At 39.9% G+C, this 23,796-nt stretch overlaps 1 protein-coding gene and 1 pseudogene across 1 annotated transcript; both read left to right on the plus strand.

Moving 5' to 3' along the window:
- Positions 1–467: 467 nt before the first annotated feature.
- LOC133862724 (U-box domain-containing protein 33-like) lies at positions 468–2,902 on the plus strand. Its single transcript, XM_062298574.1, has 5 exons — positions 468–765; positions 1,160–1,281; positions 1,762–1,883; positions 2,137–2,203; positions 2,684–2,902. The coding sequence occupies exons 1-5, from the start codon at positions 606–608 to the stop codon at positions 2,900–2,902; spliced, it is 690 nt and encodes a 229-aa protein (XP_062154558.1). The 5' UTR covers positions 468–605.
- Positions 2,903–20,616: 17,714 nt separating this feature from the next.
- On the plus strand, positions 20,617–21,736 carry LOC133862729 (U-box domain-containing protein 33-like; annotated as a pseudogene).
- Positions 21,737–23,796: the final 2,060 nt, after the last annotated feature.

The raw sequence follows: 23,796 nt of genomic DNA on the forward strand, positions 1-23,796 counted from the left end.
TTGCTCCACGGTTTTACAACTTTGACCACTTCAAAGATTTCTCGTAGCCCTAACTTAAGGGCACATCAATTTGTAAAATGGGTCACTTCCAATCATATCTTTAAAAGCATTAATTCTTTACTTATCGTAAAAATCTTATCCTGTAAATTTGAAATAGTTCATTATTAAATTTTGACCAAAATTTTTAAAAGTCACGTTAAAAAGCATGATAGTTAAAAGTAGAGTGTTTATAACATTTTTCTTTTGCACTGATCTCGGAAGCTTCCGAGAATCAAACATATTAATTAAAGAATTTATCTTAAATTTACCCAAAGTTTTATCAAATCAAAACACCTATTTTCCAACGAAAAAATAAAAAGCAACATCTAAAAGACTATTAACGTACGGTTGTTTAAACGACCCAGTACAACATTGCTCTTATAACATATGCAATCCGCCAGCTAGAGTCCAGACCCCGTGGGGTCAATGCCATTAATGTATGATGTATCCACAGGCCCTGACGAGACGCGTCTTTAATTTTTGCTGATCTCAACCAACAAAGGTTTTAATTTATCACTTCTAAATTTACGCAGCCAGCTTTCTGAAGTATTGGAGTTGCAGGAAGAATGGCAAACAGGCATGAGAGTTCAGAGGAGACGATATACGTTGCCGTTGGAAAAGACGTGAAAGAGTGCAAATCAATCCTGTTATGGGCGTTGGAGAACACCGGAGGAAAGGGGATTTGCATACTTCACGTTCATCAGCCTGCGCAGTACATTCCATTTAGTAAGTCCCAAATACATGTCATGATGAACACCTACACACAAACACCCAATTAAGCAAACAGTGTCTGAATGTATTCTTGAAAGTTGGGAATTCTTAGAATTATACTTTGGTTGACCTTATTTGTCGAAATTGACAAATTGTTTGCCTCTGGATGCATGCTCACTGTACAAGGAAATTTGGGAGGACAAAAATGGCTGCAGCTAGCAGTTCAGGATAATTTTGTAATGTAGGAAAAAATTGGTGAATCTAACTTATTTATAGAGCTTATAATATATATGATGAAATACAGATGGGCCGGTAACAATCAATTACATTTTGGCTGGGCCTTTCTCGCTTAGATATTAATTAGGAATTTATTTGATTTTTTTTTTTTTTTTTTTATATTGGTTTGCAGTGGGTGGAAAAGCTCCAGCTAGCTCACTGAAGGAAAGTATTGTAAGGGAATACCATGAAACTGAGAGGCAAAAAATGCATGAGATCATGGATGAATATCTTCTCATCTGTCGCCAAAAGGGGGTATAAATCCTTCTTAATTTATTTTTTTAGAACGTTTTTCTTGTTAATTAGTTTTTTTCCTTTTTTTTTCTTTTTCTTTTTTTTTTTTTAAAAAAAAAATTGTGGTAAATATAAACAGAAATAGTTAAAGATGTAGACTGCATATATGCATGTCCAATAAAGTTGACATAAGAGTTGGCCGGTGATAAGTTCAAAACTTGACAAAAATAATTAGCACGTACGTACCAATTCACATTTTAGACCCAATGAAATAATAGGTGGTTTTTTCCTTAAGCTCTAGATAATATTATACGTAATAGGGTTTAAGGCTTTAAGCGTTCAATTAATTAGGTTAATTATCTAATAGTTCGGAACTTCCAAGTTTCGCAATATTTGATAGCTAGTACTTTAAGTCGTTCCAGTGAGTCCTTTCCAACAATTGCTGATTAATTTCTGATATATTATTATATTATTATATTTATATGGTTTTTCAAAATCTAGGCACCAGCTCATAAGCTTATAGCAGAAACGGGTTGTGTCAAGAAGGAAATTGTACAACTCGTCTCTCGGAATGGGATCAGGAAGCTTGTTATTGGAACAGCAGCAAAGAAGCACTATGGAAGGTATCCAAAAATATACCTTTATATATCCCACTTTTAACCTAGTTATTATGCAGCGTGGCAGGATCTAAAAATATTATTGATGTAAAAAATGGTGCTTTAATTTTCAGTCTGTTTTCTTGTTAATTAATTTGTTGAAATTTCTTATATATGTTGGTGATCATGATTAAATACCTTATGGTTAATTTTCGGGAGCTTGGTGCTTGTACACTCACCTTTGGATCGAGATTTGCTTCACTACTGATTGAGATTGCAGAAAAATGACGGACCTCAAGTCTAATAAAGCTAAATATGTGCGCCAACATGCACCAGTCTCCTGTCACGTACAATTTATCTGCAAGGGCCACCTCATCTTCACCAGGTTTGTTTGACAGTTTTGTTAATTAATTACACTTTAATGATGGTATGCATAAAACTACTGGAAAAATATAAGAAAGGCAAAAGGCATATTAGATTATTTGTATTTTATCACAGAGATCTGTAGAGAAATATGGTGTCCAATTATTAGGAACAACCGATTCTCAAGTAGTGCAACAAAGTTACATTAGCCCAAAAACTCACAACCAAAAGTAGAAGAAAGATAAAAACTAATGCTCCGTTTGTTTCGGCGTAAAATGATTTCGGCATTTTACGGTGTTTGTAAGGACGAAAATAATGGTCAACGAAAATCATTTTCAGTTTGACCGTAAAAGCTTATTTAATTTTCGGAAAACGATTTACGGTTTTTAAAACTGTAAATCGTTTTCCGAAATTAAACTCTTCGTCCTTACACGCACGTTTGATATCCAATTGTCAGAATTTAGCAATTGTCGGTCGTCGAAATCCAATCGGCGCCGGAGTCCGACAACATCCGGTCGCCGGTATCCTGCCGGCGCTGGATTTTGGTCACCGACGCCGGATTCCGGCCACCAGATTCTGGCTGGAATATGGCAGGAATCCGGCCGGCTCTTGCCGGATCTGGCCAAAACGGCCGGATTCGGCCATTGATCGGGCTGGATCTAGAAGATTCTGATCGGATATGACTTGATCCGGCCATTGATCCAGCCTGATCCGGTCAAACTTTCTCGCCGGAATCTGACAACGGCGACCGGACGTTGCCGGATTCTGGCAGCATTTGCCAAACTCTGATTTCTGCATTTTGTAATTTTTTCGTGCGAGCCAAACACCGAAAAATATTTTCGAGAAAATCATTTCTCCTGAAAATGATTTCGTCGAAATTATTTTACGAAGGAAATCATTTTACGTCAAAACAAACAGAGCATAAATGGAAAATGTTCTTCTTATTTATGAAATAATACAATAATAGAAAAAACATGAGTTGGACAACACACTAGCACAAGATAGAAGAAGGTTTTGGTGGGATATGATGGAATGAATGACTTGGAAGCATGCCTAGGGTATATATATAAGGGTTAGGGAAGGGTTCTAGAGTATTCTCACACTTAACTAGGAAGATAAGCATGACTTTTCATGTGACCAAGGAAGAACAACGAATTTGTACATGAAATAATAATAATGTTCCTTGGTAAGGTATAAGGTTGTATTGAAAGATGAAGTGGGCAGAATAAGGGTAGTGATGGTTAGATGACCTAGGTAGAAGATGGTAGGGTGGAAAGACTAAGAAGGAGAGAATGACATGTGTCATCCATCATGTGCAAGTGAGTCCCCCCACATTTAAAATTACGTTAGTTCCTCACTACATCACTCAAAACAAGAAAATTAATAATTGTGGATTCTAGAAAATACACTTTAAAATTTAACACTCCCCCTTAAAATGATTTTCTAGAAATGATACCAAGCTTCTCTCTTACGAATTCAAATGGACCTTTAGAAAGTGACTTGTGAAGATGTCAGCAATGTTGTCCTTACTTTTCACATCCAAAACTTCAATTAAACCCATTAGCACCTTTTCACGAATAAAATGATGCTCAATCTCAATATGCTTTGTCCTTGTGTGACAAACCAAATTTGTTGCGAGCTTTAAAGTACTTTGATTGTCACCATATATAATTGTTGGTTTGTGAATTGGTGAATAAATATCCTCGATCAGCAGAGGTAGCCAAACACATTCTTGTGCAGCAAGAGAAGCCGCTTTGTACTTTGCCTCAGTTGTTGAAAGAGATACCGAATCTTGTTTCTTACTACACCAAGAAATATAAGATGAACCACATGAGAAAGCATAACCGGATGTAGACTTCCGGTCATCCAAGTCACCACCCAAATCAGCATCGGAAAATCCATGTAGCTCAAAGGCACCTCCTTTCTTAAAGAAAAGGCCCATGTCAATTGTAGAATATATATACTTCAAGATACGTTTTGCCGCCTCTAAATGTGGTTTTCGTGGTGCTTGCATGTAACGACTAACAAGGCCAACCGAGAATGCAATGTCGGGTCCTGTAATAGTTAAGTAGATCAAACTTCCTACAAGAGCCCGATAAGGACGAGGATCGGGAAGAAGCTTGCCCTCTTCACGCCTTAGCTTAATGTTCGTATCAAGAGGAGTAGAGCACCACTTGCTTTGGTTCAACCCAAATCTTCCTACAAGCTTCTTTGCATAACTTTGTTGTGACACAAATATTCCACCCTTGAGAGAGCTAACTTCCAAACCAAGAAAATGACTAAGCTCTCCCAAATCTTTCATCTCAAACCAAACAGAAAGTTTAGCTCGAAGCTTTGCAATTTCTTCATTATCGTTGCCAGTAACAATCATGTCATCAAAGTACAAGAGAACAATGACATGCACCTTGCTTTGCTTCTTAACAAACGAACTAGAATCTGAGTTAGAAGCAAAATAGCCACAAAATTGTAAGTATTCGGCAATCTTACCATACCAATCTCTAGGTGCTTGCTTTAATCCATATAAGGCATTCTTTAGCTTGCATACATATTCCGGGTGCACTTGAGAAACATAACCATCAGGCTACTCCATGTAGATATCTTTGTCAATTTCACCATATAAAAAGGCATTTTTTACATCAAGCTGCCATAGCTCCCACTCATGATGTGCTGCCAAGGAAATGACAACTCTAACGGAAATCATCTTTGCAACCAGACTAAATGTCTCATCATAATCCTCCCCATACTTTTGAGAGAATCTGCGAGCAACCAGTCTTGCCTTGTATCTATCAACACTGCTATCTGCCTTACGTTTGATTTTGTAAACCCATTTGCAAGTGATAGGCTTCACTTCCTTAAGCTTTGGCACGAGATCCCATGTTTGATTTTTTATGAGAGCATTCATCTCATCATTCATAGCACTATCCCACTCCTTAACACCTGTGGCTTCATTAAAACAAGAAGGTTCACAATCATCAATAGAATTAGCAAGAAAACATGAGTGCATGCTCACCAAATATCCATCCTTATACCGAGTTGGCAATATGACTTTCCTCTTAGATCTCCTAAGAGGTGGTACACTTTTTACTTCCTCATCAACATGTTGTCCTTCCAGTTCATGGCAATCAACACTACTCCCCCTATTGGATTGCTCCTCCGTAGGTGAAAAAGAAGAAGAAGAAGAAGAGCTGTTTGATGGCATAGGAGCATTAGGTTACAATGGTGAACTGATTTCTATATGTGGTTGATTGTGAACACTAGTGTCACCAGCAGTACTCCCAATAATAGCACATTTCGCCTTATAATATGAAGAGACTTCATCAAATACAACATCTCGAGAAACAATAAATTTATAGGTCTCGGGATCCATGCATTTCCACCCTTGTTTTCTTTCATCATATCCAATAAAGATGCATTTATGAGCCTTGGCATCCAATTTAGTTCTTTTTGCATCCGACACATGAACATAACAAATAGAGCCAAACACCTTGAAGTGCTTGACACTATGCTTTTCTTCAAACATTAGCTCATATGGTGATTTCATGTTTATCGGGCTAAGAGGCACCCGATTAATCACATAAGCAGCACATGCAATACCTTCCGCCCATAAGGCTTTGGGTAAGTTCTTTGCATAAAGCCAACTCTTGCAAGTCTCCACTATTCGTATTTTGGCCTTATTCTGTGTTTGGACAAAATCACTTATGTGTAATAATGCGGCAAACAGGGATTCCACTTTAAAGAGTGAAGTAAGAAGAATTACAAAGTTCTCTGTCAGCCGTCTGGACGATGTGTCATCCCGTCCGGACGCCCATCTGTCTACTGTTCCATCCGTCCAGACGACGTGTCACTCCGTCCGGACATCAGACAGACAAGCATCACCTGCCCGGACGACGTGCTTATTCCGTCCGGACACCTACTTCGTATCGAAAAGCTTCTGTGCAAACTTGCTCCGTCCGGACGTTTCAGCAGCACGTCCGGACGCCTATCGGTTCTCGAACGGATCACTGATTCTTTCCAAGTTTCAAGAAAGGGAAGATATCTCAATCGTCCGGACGATGTGGCATACCGTTCGGACGCGTATCTCCATAAGGCAAGAATCGCAGTTCAAAATGAACCGTCTGAACATCTGACAGCTGTGGTCTAGACGCTGATGCATCGTATATGGTAACTGTCGATTCAACTTCAACCGTCCGGACGTCTCTCCCTCATGGTCCGGACGCATGCGCATCAGATATGGAAATTGCGTGTTGAAGTTTAGCCGTCCGGACACTCCTGCCCCATGGTCCGGACGCGCGAAGCCTGTTATGAAAATTACTTCCAGCAGACGTGCGTCCGTCCGGACGATCGAGCCATCCCGTCCGGACGATGTTCTTATACAGGAAAGATTTCTCCGCAAAAATCTCGAAAAATCCTGTCGCACAATTGTCCGTCCGGAAAGCCATGGTCCACCGTTCGGACGGCTCCCAAGCAAAATTTGCCTGACGTCCATTAGAGCTTAGAGCTGCAAGAATTCGATGTGAATTCCATTAGAGCTCAGAGACGTGATATCTCCTCCGAAGCCATTTTTCAAGTGTACTGTGCTGCAAACCGAAGTCTATCTTAGAGGTCGGCTCTAAGGTAAGGATCCATTGAAGACCCCTTCAAGTAGGTGAACCTGGTTAGGAAGCGTTCGTGTTGGGTTACACATCAGAGATCAAGGTACGACCACTGCATCGGTACATGTGAGTGTTACTGTCTTGTATCTAGCTTTGTCTTCTGAATAGTGGAATTCCTGGGTTTGGCTGCCCCGGAGTGGTTTTTCTCTTAACTAAGTTTCCATTTCGTCAACAAAAATATCTGTGTCATTTACTTTCGGCTGTGCTTTAATTTTTGTTGACACTTATGCACACACTTTACTTTTAGAAGTCATTTCAATTTTACAATTGGTATCAGAGCTTGGTACACTCTGAGAAGATTAATTTCTTGAGTGTTTTTAATATTTGACTTCTATCTTTATTATGTCTCAAACTCTTAATTATGTTCCTGCCTTCGATGGCTCGAACTATGGCTATTGGAAGGCACGTATGCGTTTCTTTTTGAAATCTATTGACTGTTGGGGTATTGTTGAGACTGGTTGGACTAAACCAGAGGATACAACACCTGAACTAGTCCCTCAAAAGAACGCTCGTCTTTCAAATGACAAAGCCCTCCATACTCTATGCCAAACACTTTCTCCATCTGAATTCGCCAAAATTTCAAATTGCGAATCAGCCAAAGTAGCATGGCAAATTTTGGAAACAACATATGAAGGCACAAAACTTGTAAAATCTGCCAAACTTCAGATGTTGATTTCAAAATTTGAAGAAATTAAGATGTTAGAGGAAGAGACATTTGGAGAGTTTTACTCCAAAATAAGTGACCTAAGGAACTCCATGGTGAGTCTTGGGAAACCTATCTCGGATGTAAAACTCATCCGAAAAATTCTCAGATCTTTGCCCGAGCGTTTCAGGATTAAGGTAACGACTATTGAGGAAAGCAAGGATCTTGAAGAAATGAAGATTGAAGAGGTGGTTGGATCTCTTCAAACATACGAGCTGTCTTTGCCCTCGATCAAGAAATTAAAGACCATTGCTCTTAAGGCTTCCAAGAAGAAGGTAGAAGCCTCCTCTGAAGAAGAATTTGAGGATGAAGAAAAGGTTGTGGCGATGCTTGCCAAAAATTTCAGAAGACTAATAAAAGATGATCGGCTCAAGAAGAAGTTTTCTGAAAAAGCCAAGAAACCTCTCAGAGAAGCTGAACCAGAGGATGAAAAAGATCCCAGAGGACCCCGATGTTTTGAATGCTCAGGCTATGGGCATATCCGGGCCGATTGCGGGAATCTCAAGAAGGGCAAGGGGAAGGCTTACAATGTGACTCTTAGTGATGAGTCCGAAGAAGATGCTCCAGAGTCTGACAAATTTCTGGCTTTTGTGGCCCCTTATATTGAAGAAGAAGACTCTTATTATTCGGAGCATAGTGAGAATGAGGTAGAGCTCAAGGAAGCATACAAAACTCTCTACAAAGAGTTTGAGAAGCTGAGGGAAGGCCGAAAGCAGCAAGTTAATGATCTGAACAGTCTGCATACTGAGAAGAGCTCACTGCTGCTCAATATACATGAGCTCGAGGAAAAGCTACTTGAGACACAGCTCCAGCTAGAAAGAGTCACTGATGAGAAGTTGACTCGTATGCTGTCCATCCAGAAGAGCCCACATGACAAGACTGGTCTCGGGTATGCAGCTTCCTCTTCTGATATTCCTTCTTCCTCAAAGACTGTGTTTGTGCCTCCTACAGTCCCAGAGCTTCCTCCAGTTATTAAAGATAAACAGAAGGAAAAGGTCAACGATGATGTTCCAGGCACTCAGCAGCCTCATTCCATCAGAAGACCTCCTGTTTGCCATCACTGCGGTCTCAGTGGGCATATATGGCCTCAGTGCTCCCTCTTGAAAGCACAAAAGGCCAAAGCCAAGAAAGAAGTGTCTAGACAAGCTCAGTATGGCACTGTACCTGCAACTCAGCATCAGACTCCTTGGCATCAGGCATCATATCAAGCACCATGGGGACAAGCACCAAGACGTCAGTTCCAAGCCCCTTGGTTTCATGCTCCTCAACGTCAGCGTCCTCAATAACGGTTTGTACCAGCAAATCAAAGTGTCACTTACAAGAGCAAACCTAGGAAATTGAGAAGGCCTCAAGAGCAATACTCCGGTGAGCCTCATGTTTGGAAGCAAAACATGATGGAGTGGATGATGCAGTCTTGTCAGCAACCACCTACTGGAAGGTAAACTTGGGCTGAGAAGGACAGTTACCCTAGGAGGGGGAACCGACGCACCTAGCAGGTTCGGGTGTTCATGCCTAGGATTCTATTCCTAATCCTATGGCATCAGGTTTGATTGCTCATTGTATTTTTTATATTTTTCTAGGAACAAGTTATGTTTGCCCCCTTGTGTTTTCTTGAGAAAACTTTGCAGGTATTTTTGGGGAAGACAGAAAAAGCAGGTCGGGCGACTGTTTTTCTGTAATGGCATCATTGAGCGGACACAGGTTTGATCGTGCCTTAGCATATGATGTTTTTTTTTTCCTATTGCTTGTTGTTTTTTTTTTGTTTTTTTTTTTAATAATAAAAAATAAAAAAAAATAAAAAAAATAAAAAAAAAATTTGGGGAAAATTTGCAGGATCTTTTTCTCTTGGCTTATTAGATATTGCATGCATTCTTGCCTGATATCTCAATTCGGTTTACATTGATTAAATATGCTTAGATATAATTGAGAGTTTTGACTATATTGGCCAAGTGTTTTTTCTGTTTATGCAAAAGTAGGATAGCTTCTTTCTTCATGCGATGAAAAAGTGCACTATCCCGGACTCCCCTAAAGGTACATCTTTCCTTCTCTGACTCTTTGCTTTTGGAAATTTTGGATAAGAGAAGAAGCCCTTGATAAGATGGCCAAATTGACCACAGGCTAGTTGAACCTAGCATCTATAAACTCTGGCACTCCCTATAGATTGCAGTACCATAAGATTCGAGCGGTAATTCTTAAAACGTTTTGTGCTTTAAATCTGTTTAATCACTGCTTATGTACTTAAAATTACCTTGCCCTCTATGAGCAAGTAAAATTTTATCTTGTCCTATATGGTACAAGTAAAACAAAATATGTGCTGCATCTTAGGGGGAGTGTATCAGATGAGGATGTCTAGGCCCTAGCAAGTTAAAAGGTTTGACTTTTGGCTAATGTCTAGAAAATCTAGTTGCTATTTGTCATGTCTTGGAAAGTCTTACCTAGTGGGAAAAGAGTCTCCACACACACATGCATTGCTTGAGTTGAGGTGCCTATTTGATTTTTATATGATCAAGAAAAATTATTTGTGCCAATTGAAATCTAAACTTCCTTTTATATCTCTGTTTATTTTTTAGATGCGTTCTGATTGTGTTATCAGTTGATTATGTATGCGTATTCTGACACTGACTTGAGAAAATTTGATCTCTGTAAATTTTTTTTTCTTCAGTTTTTCTGGTGTTTCAATGTGGAGCGTCCGAACGATATTCCTTGGAGTCCGGACGGGTGTAGCATGGTAGTCCGGACGGTATTCTCTGGAAGTCCGGACATGTGCAGTGCCTCGTCGTCCGGACAGGTCTTGTTGTACGTCCGGACTCACGTGCAATGTCACCATCGTTCGGACGGGTAATTTATCTCGTCCGGACGAGCATGACCGTTACGCACGTTCCCGAGCCCCACGAGTCCGAACGTCTGGAAAATTCTGTCCTGACGGGTCACCCACAGAGGCTATAAATTGCCTAGAATCGATCATTCTCTCCCTCATACCCCACCAAATCCACCTTTTGGCTTTTTGTGAGTAATTTTCTTTGGTGTTTTTGGAGTAATATCATCCCTTAGTGTCTCTTTGCATTCTCAATCACTCTTCAGGTATTTTTCTTGTTGAAAAATTGAAATGACTTCTAAAAGTAAAGTGTGTGCATAAATGTCAACAAAAATTAAAGTACAGCGGAAAGTAAATGACACACAGATTTTTGTTGACGAAGTGGAAACTCAGTTAAGAGAAAAACCACTCTAGGGCAACCAAACCCAGGAATTCCACTATTCAGAAGACAAAGCTAGATACAAGATAGTAACACTCACATGTACCGATGCAGTGGTCGTACCTTAATCTCTGACGTGTAACCCAACACGAACGCTTCCCAACCAGGTTCACCTACCTGAAGGGATCTTTAATAAAACTCCTTACCTTAGAGCCGACCTCTAAGATAGACTTCGGTTTACAGCACAACACACTTGAAAAACGGCTTCAGAAGAGATATCACGTCTATGAGCTCTAATGGAATTTACACCGAATTCTTGCAGCTTTAAGTGCCTAAAGGCCCCTATTTATAGGCTGGGGGTTAGAATAGGTGTCAGGCAAAATAAGCCTGTGAACCGTCTGGACGGTGGACCATGACCGTCCGGACGGACAACTGTGCGACAGGATTTTCCGAAATTTTCGCGAAGATATCTTTCCTGTATAAGAACATCGTCCGGACGGGATGGCTCGATTGTCCGGACGAACGCACGTCCACTGCAAGTAATTTCCATAACAGGTTTCGCGCGTCCGGACCAAGGGGCAGGAGTGTCCGGACGGCTAAACTTCAACACGCAATTTCCATATCTGATACGCGTGCGTCCGGACCATAAGGGGGAGACGTCCGGGCGGTTGAAGTCGAATCGTCATTTACCATATACGATGCACCAGCGTTCGGACCACAGCTGTTAGATGTCCGGACGGTTCATTTTGAACTGCAATTCTTGCCTTACGGAGATACGCGTCCGGACGGGATACCACATCGTCCGGACGGTTGATTGATCTTCCCTTTCTTGAACTTGGAAAGAATCAGTGAACCGTTTGAGAACTGATAGGCGTCCGGACGTGCTGCTGAAACGTCCGGACGAAGCAAGCTGGCACAGAAGCTTCTCGATACGATGTAGGTGTCCGAACGAAAGAAACACATAGTCCAGACAGATGATGCTTGTCTGTCTGACGTCCGGACGGAAAGAGACGTCGTCCGGACGGATGGAACAGTAGACAGATGGGCGTCCGGACGGGATGACACATCGTCCGGACGGATGTTGCTGACTGATGAGCGTCCGGACGGAATACCACGTCGTCCGGACGGCTGACAGGGAACCGAAATAAATCCTTGAAAACTTCACAGAATCTTCTCGAAGAACATAGCTGAAAGTAGACTCTGGATAAAGCAGCATCCCTGTGAAAGCAGCAACATTACATAGAAGTGATTTTGTCCAACAGAATGCAGCCAACACAAAAACTAACACTTGTACTATTCTTTTCAGTTCTTACACTGTTAGAATTTCTATATTTGATTAGAAGTGTTATTAAGAGTTTGAGATGCTTATATCATGTTGGGATTATTTGTAGGACTGTGATAATTTGTGTCTGAATTTATGATAGTCATCTTACTGCTGTTATTCTGCCAAAATTTTTGCTAACCTAACAAGATTTTTTTTGGGATTATTTTTTTTGGAATATTCTTGTTGGTTTTCTTTTTGCAGAATCATGTCTGCCATCAGTTCCCAGCGCCGGGTCCGTCAGTAGACAAAAGCAAAACAGAATGAAATACAAGCGAAGATTATGGACCGGACTGTCATTGCTAAACGGAACGTGGCCCGTGTAGATATCATGGTGCCTCCGCTGAACAGTATCCATAAGACTATCCAGCATTATTAGTGGACCTACCTCTATACATGTGCCTGCATCGTCCTCAGTCCTCACTAGGCTGGTCCGACTCTTTTATGCAAACTTGGAGGTTGCTCAGGATGATGAGCGTGGGACGATACTGTAGTCCACTGTTGACGGACACATAATCACTGTTGATCCCCAGATCATCAGCCAGTTTATCAAGGTACTTGTTCTCGATCTACCTGCCAGTCCATTCAACGAGGTGGTGCTTCCTCCCTCTATGGATGAGCTCCGAGAGTTTTTCCATGCTGCTCCACAAGGTGAGGAGCATCAGACCTCCATCAAGATTGGTGCTCTAGGTCAAGCTCATTGTATGTTGGCCAAAATTATTTTGCACAATCTGTGGCCGGTTACCAGGCGTAGTAATCTGATATTGAAGAAGGCCCAGTTTGTCTATGCTGTTCACTTTCGCCTTCTTTTCTGTCTCTGCAAGCATATTCTGGGAGTCATGCTCGAGGCTCGTGATGAGGGCACTGCCGGTTTTCCTTTTGGCTGCCTCATTACTCGGATCATCCTGCAGTCTAGTATCAATGTAAATGGAGAGCCTAGGATGAAGATGCAACAGCCCCTCAGCAAACAGACTTTGCTGAAGTCAAATGCGCAGCTACGGAGAGAGGAGTCTGATGAGGATATACATGCTGCGATGCATGTTGGTTTTCCAGACGTAGCTTCATCCTCTCACACTGTCCCGCCATCTGAGCCGGAGGTAAATTTTTCTCAGATTATGGAGGCTTTTGCTACTCTTTAGGGGGGGATGAGCAATATGCAGGTATCGATGTCTTCCATGCAGCAGTCCGTGTCCTCCATGCAGCTGGAAATGCGGTCCATCAGCAAGAGGGTGGAGCAGACCCACTTGGACCTTCAAGAGTGTCTCTAAGTCCATCATCCAGAGAGCAGTGATGATGAGGCTGCTGCACCAAAGGCTGCCCATCGGACTCCCGGAGCTACACCTATGGCAGAGGATGTTTGATTCCCTCGTGTCTATTTGTTGACTTTTTATTTTGTTTTGTTATTCTGAGACAATTTGTTGTTTATTATAACTGTTGAACTTATATTACCTGTTTCCCGGGTCCTTCTGAGACTGTTAAGGGGAGTAGTTTTTATTTCAGTTGGTTGTTTTATTACTTTATTTACCCTTTGTCCCTTTGTGACAAAAAGGGGGAGTAATTTTTATTTTGGACCAGGAATGTATTTCCAAACCGGTCAAGTGATTTTTGTCCCAGAATGGCCAAAGGGGGAGTTTGTTAGTATTTTGGTCTTATTCTGTGTTTGGACAAAATCACTTATGTGTAATGATGCGGCAAACAGGGTTCCACTTTTCAGAGTGAAGTAAGAAGAATTACAAAGTTCCCTGTCAGCCGTCCGGACGATGTGTCATCCATTCTGGACGCCCATCTGTCTACTGTTCCATCCGTCCGAACGACGTGTCACTCCGTCCGGACATCAGACGGACAAGCATCACCTGTCCGGACGACGTGCTTATTCCGTCCGGACACCTACTTCGTATCGAGAAGCTTCTGTGCAACTTGCTCCGTCCGGACGTTTCAGCAGCACGTCCGAACGCCTATCGGTTTTCGAACGGATCACTGATTCTTTCCAAGTTTCAAGAAAGGGAAGATCAATCAACAGTCTGGACGATGTGTTATATCGTCCGGACGCGTATCTCCGTAAGGCAAGAATCGCAGTTCAAAATGAACCGTCCAGACATCTGACAGCTATGGTCCGGACGCTGGTACATCGTATATGGTAACTGCCGATTCGACTTCAACCATCCGAACGTCTCTCCCACATGGTCCGGACGCATGCGCATCAAATATGGAAATTGCGTGTTGAAGTTTAGCCGTCCGGACACTCCTGCCCCATGGTCCGGACGCGCGAAGCCTGTTATGGAAATTACTTGCAGCGGACGTGCGTCCGTCCGGACGATCGAGCCATCCCGTCCGGACGATGTTCTTATACAGGAAAGATTTCTCCGTAAAAATCTCGAAAAATCCTGTCGCACAGTTGTCCGTCCGGACGGTGACCATGGCCGTCCGGACGGCTTCCAGGCAAAATTTGTCTGACGCCCATTCTGACCCCCAGCCTATAAATAGGGGTCCATGGGCACTTAGAGCTGCAAGAATTCGGTGTGAATTCCATTAGAGCTCAGAGACGTGATATCTCCTCTAAAGCCGTTTTTCAAGTGTGCTGTACTGCAAACCGAAGTCTATCTTAGAGGTCGGCTCTAAGGTAAGGAGTTCCATTGAAGACCCCTTCAGGTAGGTGAACCTGGTTGGGAAACGTTCGTGTTGGGTTACACGTCAGAGATCAAGGTACGACCACTGCATCGGTACATGTGAGTGTTACTGTCTTGTATCTAGCTTTGTCTTCTGAATAGTGGAATTCCTGGGTTTGGCTGCCCCGGAGTGGTTTTTCTCTTAGCTGAGTTTCCACTTCGTCAACAAAAATATCTGTGTCATTTACTTTTCGCTGTGCTTTAATTTTTGTTGACACTTATGCACACACTTTACTTTTAGAAGTCATTTCAATTTTTCATCCACCAAGTGCCGAATCTTCCTTTTTGCCACACCATTTTGTTGCGGTGTATATGCACATGAAAGCTCCCTTCGAATGTCGTGCTCTTGACAAAAATTGTGAAAGTTGATAGAAGTGAACTCTCCCCCATTATCGATTCGAAACCTTTTAATCTTCTTGTCGAGCACACTTTCCACAGTTGCTTTGAACTCTTTGAACCTGGAGAATACTTCGGATTTTTCTTTCATAAAATATACCCACGTAAATCGTGTATAATCATCAACAAGAACAAGCATATAAAGAGAACCCGAATACGATGGTGTAGTACAAGGCCCTATCAAATCACCATGAATAAGTTCTAAAGGTGATTTGCACCGTGAAAAAGATTTGTCAAATGGAAGGCGATGTGCTTTTCCATATTGACAACCCTCGCATACTTCATCCCTACCAAAAGTAGTCAACATAGGCAACCCATTCACCAAATTTTTCAGAACCATAACTTTTAATTTATCCATGCTAAGATGTCCTAATCTAGCATGCCAAATTGATGCTCCATCATTTGTACTCATTTATCAATATAAGAAACTGTGGATACTAAAACAAATAAGTCTTTAATTCTCTTACTAGTATGAACAACATCTGCATCTATGATTCTGATATTCTGAAGAAACTTCATATCCTTTGGCCCAAACAAGACATAGTGACCAGCATCAACAACATTGACCATTGAAAAGAGGTTCTTTTTCATCCCGAAAACTTGAAACACACTTTTAAGCGTGATTTGTTCATCTCCATTGCCTTTGATAGTCACGACCCCTTCCTTCTCAACGGGATGAATGGAGTTGTCTGCTATGACGATTGCATCATTTCCTTTGAAATCTCGAAAGCTTGAAAATTTGGATTCGTCACTTGTGAGATGATGCCCACAACCTGAGTCAACGACCCAATCATTTTTATAATCGATTGATGACAAGGCATCAATCGTAGTGGTTCCTGCCATAAAGCACTTTCCCCACTCTTCTTCATGTTCAAGTTCACCTTCCTTCTTGGCTACGGATCCTCCTTCGAGTTTCACATGGCAATTTTTCTTTATGTATCCAAGTTTACCACATCGATAACACTTGACACCTTTTTTATTTACATCTCGCTTTTCGAATAATTCTCCATCATCTTCATACTCGCTAGAACCATCGTTTTTACTTTTGTTGAAATTTTTCTTTTTATTGGAAAAGAGCGCATCTCCTTCACTTCCCGAGATGGAGCATCCAGCCATTTGTCGAGCCAATGATTCTTGTGATGTGAGAAGACTTTCAAACTCTACCAAGGTGGGTTGAACAGCCCATCCTTGAATAGACGTAACATAGAGAATATATTCCCTTTTTAAACCACAAATAATATGAAGCTTCATTCGTGCCTCCGATATAGGTTCTGCTGGATCAAGGGTTGAAATCTCCGAACAAAGATTTTTAATCTTCAAGAAAAACTGAGAAATAGAGAGATCACCTTGAGTTGTATTTGCCAACTCGTTCTCCATTTGTTGCAATTGAGCCACATCCTTTTCATTGAAAAACCCATCAAGGGTAGTCCAAATCTCTCCAGCCGACTTACACCTAATGATATGCTCAAATAGCCCATGGGAAATAGATCTCTTCAAAATAGATTCCGACTTTGCATTCGCTATCCGCCATTTCTTAAAGTTATCAACGTTCTCTGGAGCATCTTCCAGAGGATTCACATCACCTCCACCAACAACCTCCCATAAGTCTTCTCCAACAAGATAAGACTTCATGCACAATCTCCATATCTTGTAGTTAGAATGGTTGAGCACCTTAACCCCAAAATTGTTAAACCGTCCACCGGAATCCATTTCCACACCACCAATTGATCTTCTTCACCAAGGATGAATCACCACAACCCTTGAAGCTCTGATACCATGTAGAGAAATATGGTGTCCAATTATTAGGAACAACCAATTCTCAAGTAGTGCAACAAAGTTACACTAGCCCAAGGACTCACAACCAAAAGTAGAAGAAAGATCAAAACTAAATGGAAAATGTACTTCTTATTTATGAAATAATACAACAATAGAAAAAACTTGGGTTGGACAACACACTTGCACAAGATAGAAGAAGGTTTTGGTGGGATATGATGGAATGAATGACTTGGAAGCATGCATAGGGTATATATAAGGGTTAGGGAAAGGTTCTAGAGTATTCTTACACTTAAATAGGAAGATAAGCATGACTTTTCATGTGACCAAGGAAGAACAACGAATTTGTACATGAAATAATAATAATGTTCCTTGGGAAGGTATAAGGTTGTATTGAAAGATGAAGTGGGTTGAATAAGGGTAGTGATGGTTAGATGACCTAGGTAGAAGATGGTAGGGTGGAAAGACTAAGAATGAGAGAATGGCATATGTCATCCATCATGTGCAAGTGAGTCCCCCCACATTTAAAATTACATTAGTTCCTCACTACTTCACTCAAAACAAGAAAATTAATAACTATGGATTCTAGAAAATACAATTTAAAATTTAACAAGATCAACATATGTTACTTTGTTGCGCAATAGGGACATCACCGAAACTGGGCAATCAAACTTCTTGAGATCACTATCTGTTGTACTACTGGGGTTCAATAGGGACAGAGATATTCCAATACCAGAAGTCATTGAAGAGCTTTCATCTCCAAAGAGCTCCTTCTTTACTCCAGAAGAGAGTTTTGATCAACGGGATTTACCGAGGAGTTCCAAGCTGGGAGTGGTTGATGAAACTCTGACTCCATGGAATGAGGGAAATGAGAATGGGTTTGAGTTTAGCACACTCTCTTCGGCTTCGGCTTCTGGTTATTCAAGAAGCTCTTCCAATATGGACGTCACATCTTCTTTGCTGCCACCAATTATTCCGTCTTTGATTTCTAGTCCAACTCTCATGTCAACATGCTATTCTTCTTCTTCTTCTAGTGGAGTTCACAGTGTTATTGTGGTAAGTGCAAAACATTCGTCTGTGCATATGAATAAGTAACGTTTGAAATTATATTTTTAATTCATAATGTTGAAAACATATAAAATTTTGTATTTCAAATTACAAGTATGAATGTGTTTTTTAAAATGCATGATTTTAATGATTAAACTAAGATTTTACTATCAAGGTAACTGAGTTTTTAAAAATTAGATATTTTGAAATTACTATTTGTAAATCCCACGTTTTAAAATCACATAAATAAAAAATGAACCTTAGTCCCAATTGATCAACGACTAATGATACATCTGAACATGAAGGAAGTCTAGATAATACTCTGTACGAGCAACTTTGGCAGGCGATGGTAGAGGCTGACAAAGATGCACTCAAGCGTCGAAAAGCAAAAAGAGACATGATTGAGGCTATACGTTGGGTAATGCTTTTAGCAATCTACAAACTTCTTTAATGTTATTATTGTTATTTTTTTCATTGATAAAGATGTGAGCTTGATTTGGTAAAGTTTTCAAAAACAACACTCTCACACGTACAAATGTTATCAAACAAATTTTCAAAACAAATACCAAAATATTTCTCAGAACTAACGGTAGCCACAATGGGGTTGTCATGTAGATCTTGTTGCTGCCACCACCTGTGTAGTGGCTTTGCAGTGGTGATCCATTTGGTAGCCCCATTATAGTTGCAAGATCTGCATATTAGCCAAAGTAAGGCCACCAAATCTCTTTGACAGCCACCGTACCATAGTAGTTGCAAACAAATCTTCTTGGCGATCATTGTGGTGTTAGCCATCGCATGATTGCCAGTTATGTTTGGCAGTCACTATGGTAGTGATCAGAGCTGCATGGGGCCCACCAAATCTGTTTGGCAGTAACCACATTAATTTTTGATCAATTTGTCGGCCCTTAGAGTGGCCACTAGAGATGCATGATGGCGGTCGAGAAGCCAACAAATCTTTTGACAGTCACCACGGGGTGGTAGCCGCTATCAGTGGAGGGTAACCTCCTCCATAGAGTAAAAAAAAAAAAATTCCATTTTTTGTTTTGTTTGGTTTATTTTACTTTTTGTAAACTATTCTCGATTTTTTGCTTTTCAAAAACACTTATTAACTCACCCAATAAATTTTGTTTTGTGGATTCCACGTGTGGAGACAGATTCCGGTAGGTGACGTGTCGATCAGTGATTTGCCCGTATGCTCCTTATTCAAGTACCTGCAAGGGAAAGCTGCGTTGGGAGGGTGCCGACAATCCCGCTACGATGCTTAAGTAAGTGCATTGTTTTGAGGATAAATGCACAGAGTAATGTCAAAGAGATAATCAGTGTACCTTAATATTTGAAGGGTCTCTGGTATTTATAGAGTTTGAGGAACAGTTAATCGATTCCCTATATATACGGGAATCGGTAGTCGAGGAAGACGTGGCTTCGGGCACACGGGTATTTCGGGTCCACGATCGCTTATCCCGGGCGCACTATCCTTTATGGTTGATGTCACTGGCGAAGCTCCGGGCGCACGATCTAGTTTTGCTTTGCGCCCAACATCCCCTAGATCCCGGGTAATCCCGAGATCTATGCGGGCGTAGGTGTCAATTGGTACCCGGGTCGGGTGAACAAGTTGGGTCCAGATGATCTTGGCAGGCTTGGATAGATTAATTTCTCTTGAACTGCTTTGGCCCAGTCGGGTGGACCCAATGGGCCTTGTGCTCGGGCTGGGCCTGGCTACCGAGGAGGCCAATATTTTCCCTAACACCACGTAAAACACTTTTTTCTTTTCAAATTTGGCCTCACCAAAAGAATTATCAAGTTCCACTCTTTCACAAATTTTTTGTAAATGTTTAATACCTAACCTAAATGATGTAAATAAATATCAACCCGTGAAAGAAAGATTTCTACTTGACTACCATTGACACTAAGCTTGAAAAAAAAATACCAATATGAACTTTTTAAAGGTCCAAAATCTTATGCAAATTGCAAATAATCCAGTCAACGTACAGGCAGAGTTGAAACAAAGATTAGAAATTGAGGAAGCACTAGTAAAGGTGACCTAGCGGAAGTGGTAGAACGTGAAAGAGAAGCTGTGTTCTTAATAAACAAACATCAACACACACGTTGATAGAGAAAACTAAGATATTGTTGATAATAAACTTGAATGAATTTTCAATACAACTGTCCTCTATTTATAATGAAACTATAAGGCTACTAAAAGGAAATAAATCTCCTGCAAACGGAAATAAAACAAAAGAAGGAAAAATAAACTAGTTATGGCAAAACTTGGTGCCAAAAAAAAAAAAAAACTAATTATTGTAAAACTTGGTGTCAAAGAAAATCTAAATATGAGAATTATTATATGGATTATTCTTCGATTGTCACCTCACTCGGCTCTTTCCTTTCTTGATTAATATTCTGACTCAATCGACTCTTTCCTTTCTTGTTTAATATTCTGCAATAATCTGTCCTACATTAGAAGGAGAAAGAAAAACTTGAAAAGGTGAAGAATCAGAGAGATCAACTCATGGAAGAACTCCAAATTTCTCAAGAACGGGAAACATCACTAAAATGCCAAATTGCAGTGTTACATATGGAGCATGATGATGCGCTGAAAGAAGCTCAAGGGCTAAGAAGAAAACAAGGTGAGGCCTCAAGTAGACACAGATTGCCTGATGATCAGTTCTCTGAGTTCTCGTTCACTGAGATTGAAGAAGCTACTCTATGGTTTGATGAATCCCTTAAAATTGGAGAAGGAGGATATGAGAACATTTATAAAGGCCTCCTTCGTCAAACTAAGGTTGCTATAATTAAAGATGCTAAAATCTCATGACTCACAAGGCACCTCACAATTCCAAATGGAGGTTTGTGTATTTATTTCTTCTTGTTGGGCTTATGGCTTTGACGTCAATACTTGGACTAGATTTGTTGGTTTCTTGTTTGGTGCAATATTTCATAGAAAATGTAGATCGATCTTATTGAAACACTTCAAAAGAAAAAAAAAATGCAAAAACAGAGAATCAAAAGCATGGCATTCTATGTCACTAGTTGGTTGTATATCAGGTTGATGTATTGAGTCAGCTATGGCATCCCAATCTTGTGAAACTCATAGGATCTTGCCCTGAAGTTTTCGCGCTCATCTACGAGTATCTTCCCAACGGAAGCCCTGAATATAGACTGAGCATGAGGGACAACACTCCTCCATTATCATGGCAAACTCGAATACTCATTGCCATAGAGTTGTGCTTTGTTCTTGTGTATCTTCACTCCATTAAACCTCACAGTATAATGCATGGTGATTTGAAACCCTCAAACATCCTCTTTGATGCCAACTTTATTTGTAAACTAAGTGACTTTGGAATCTGTCGTATGTTATTGCCTGATGCAAGTTCAAGCAAAAACACAACGACGACACTGTCTCATAGAACTGTCCCGAAGGGTAATTTCGCTTTCATAGATCCTGAGTTCCTTGAAACAAGAGTGCTTACTTTGAAGTCTGACGTTTACTCGTTTGGAATCATATTACTACAATTGTTGACTGGGAGACCACCTTTCCGGATATCAAATGAAGTGAAAAATGCCCTGGATGCTGGAAATTTGAAAACTCTCTTGGATCCTTTGGCTGGAGACTGGCCGATTGTGGTTAATTACTCAAAACTTGGCTCATTTGGGATTGAGATGTTGTGACTGGAACCAAAGAAGCCGGCCAGACCTCAGGTTAGAAGTCTGGAAGTACTTGAACCAATGAGGGCCGCTTCATGTGGAGCCTCATTTTCATCCTAGCTAGAATCTTGAAGACCATTAATATTGCCAACCACCTTTCATTTTTTATTTTTATTTTTTAAATGAGAAATGCTATTTAATATTATTATGACTTACATAACCATTAATATTGCCAACCACCTTTCTTTTTTTTTCTTCTTTTTTTTTAAATGAGAAATACTATTTAATATTCTTATGACCTACATAAGTGAAGGTATGTATCTTATAGATCTAATGGTTAATTTTAAAAAAGATGAGGATATGAGAAGGATTAGAAAATATTAAATAACATATTTTTATTATTATTCATGTGGAGTAATTGATCATTAATATATATAGATTGGTTTACGATTTCAAAAAGTATAATTTAAAAATATAAAACATGTGATTAGAAAATGTAATTTTTAAAAACATTATTAATCGTTTAGTAAAATTACAATTTAAATTTTAAATTCGTACATTTGTAAAAATGGACTCCCTTTTTGATTATTTGAAACACAATTTTTTACATTTTTAAATCTCTATTTTTTAAAAACAAATAGCCATATGAAATGTGTGGGCTGTCATATAAAATTATTAATATATTATTCCTCTGTATAAGACAGAAAATGGTCTGTGATCAAGTATGACGCGAAGCAGCGAGATGTAGATTTAAGATTTGCATCCTCGACTCAAGGGAGATATGATTGTCATTCAAAAAAAAAAAAAAAGAAGGGAGAAATGATTGGACATTATTAGGCCGACAGAACATAAAGTGATAAGATTTTCAGGCCATTGTTAAAGGATTAACCCGTGGTATCCATTGAGGTCGATCTACGGTCCATTTCGGCGGCTGAATTAATGTAGCTGGATTGATTGATTTAAATTTTGCAATCCGTCCAATATTTTCTAGGGCTGAAATTTCTTTTATGTGATCCAGCAAACTGGACACATGCACGAATTTAACAATATATTAGTAAGTTGGAATTGAGAATTTTTATCCGTTTGATAATAAAAAATTGACTTAGGATTAACATATATAATAATGCTTCATTATCTGAATTTAATACGTAAAAATGAATTACCACCTCCAATATTTTTTTATTGAACGAGTGTCGATCAATATGAGCTATTAATATGTGTATGGTGTACTTGTTAATGCATGTGTCAATATGGGCTACTAATATTTTTATTTATCCCTAATGATTTTTCTCTTAATTATCAACAAAATGGTGGGTATAACCTTTCAGCATAAAAGAAAAGTCGCATCATTATTATTTTGATTTCAAATTTCAAGTTTTCTCAATTCCGGTAGGATGTAAATTTCTTTTAAACTGATTTGTAATTAGCCTTTTAAAGTAACATGTGTCACATACAAACTAATTTGTAAAAAATTTCTATCAATTTGGATAACAATTTATTTTAATAAATAAAAATTGACATGTATTTAAAATACAAGTGAGAATCATATACTCTATTAAAAATGAATATGAAAGATTAAAAATTTGGACACATCAATTTAATACAGTGGATTGGAGGAATTTTTTCCCAAATTCAGTTTAGAGGAAAACTTTGTTCAGTCACAAAATTTAGTTCAAAAGCCTACACTTATTTGAAATTTTTGGGTAAAATTTTTAAATGCTCTGTTTGTTTCGGCGTAAAAAAGTTTTTGAAAAATTATTTTGGTATTTTTCGGAGTTTAGTAGGGGCGAAAAATAATAGTCAACCGTAAAATGATTTTCATTTGACAAAAAATGCTTAGTAAATTTCGAAAAATAATTTACGTAAATCATTTTTCCCAGACGGCAAACGCTATCGACCCTTTTTTAAACAACGTAGTCGACCATCGCCGGATTCTGACAAGCCAAATTCCGGCATTGGTTGGAATTCGGCCGGTGTCGAAATTTGAAAATTTCTGCTGGAATTCGGCGACGTCCGACCACCGTCACTGAATTCCAGCGATACTATGCTAGATTCCGGCCAAATTGGTCGGGATCTGGCCAGAACGGCAGGGATCCTGACCATCTGCCCGGGATCCAACCATTTCGGCCAAATCCCTGCCAATTCTGGCTTGAATCCGGTACAAATGGCCGGATTCCGAC

The sequence above is a fragment of the Alnus glutinosa genome, chromosome 3, assembly GCF_958979055.1.
Source record: "Alnus glutinosa chromosome 3, dhAlnGlut1.1, whole genome shotgun sequence".
NCBI lineage: Eukaryota > Viridiplantae > Streptophyta > Magnoliopsida > Fagales > Betulaceae > Alnus > Alnus glutinosa.

Bases quoted from the DNA above. Each gene is read 5' to 3' on its own strand.
- LOC133862724 (XM_062298574.1), top strand. From the start codon at position 606: ATGGCAAACAGGCATGAGAGTTCAGAGGAGACGATATACGTTGCCGTT. The intron at 766-1,159 runs GTAAGTCCCAAA...ATTGGTTTGCAG, and splicing joins TGCGCAGTACATTCCATTTA to TGGGTGGAAAAGCTCCAGCT. The intron at 2,204-2,683 runs GTACAATTTATC...GTCAGAATTTAG, and splicing joins ATGCACCAGTCTCCTGTCAC to CAATTGTCGGTCGTCGAAAT.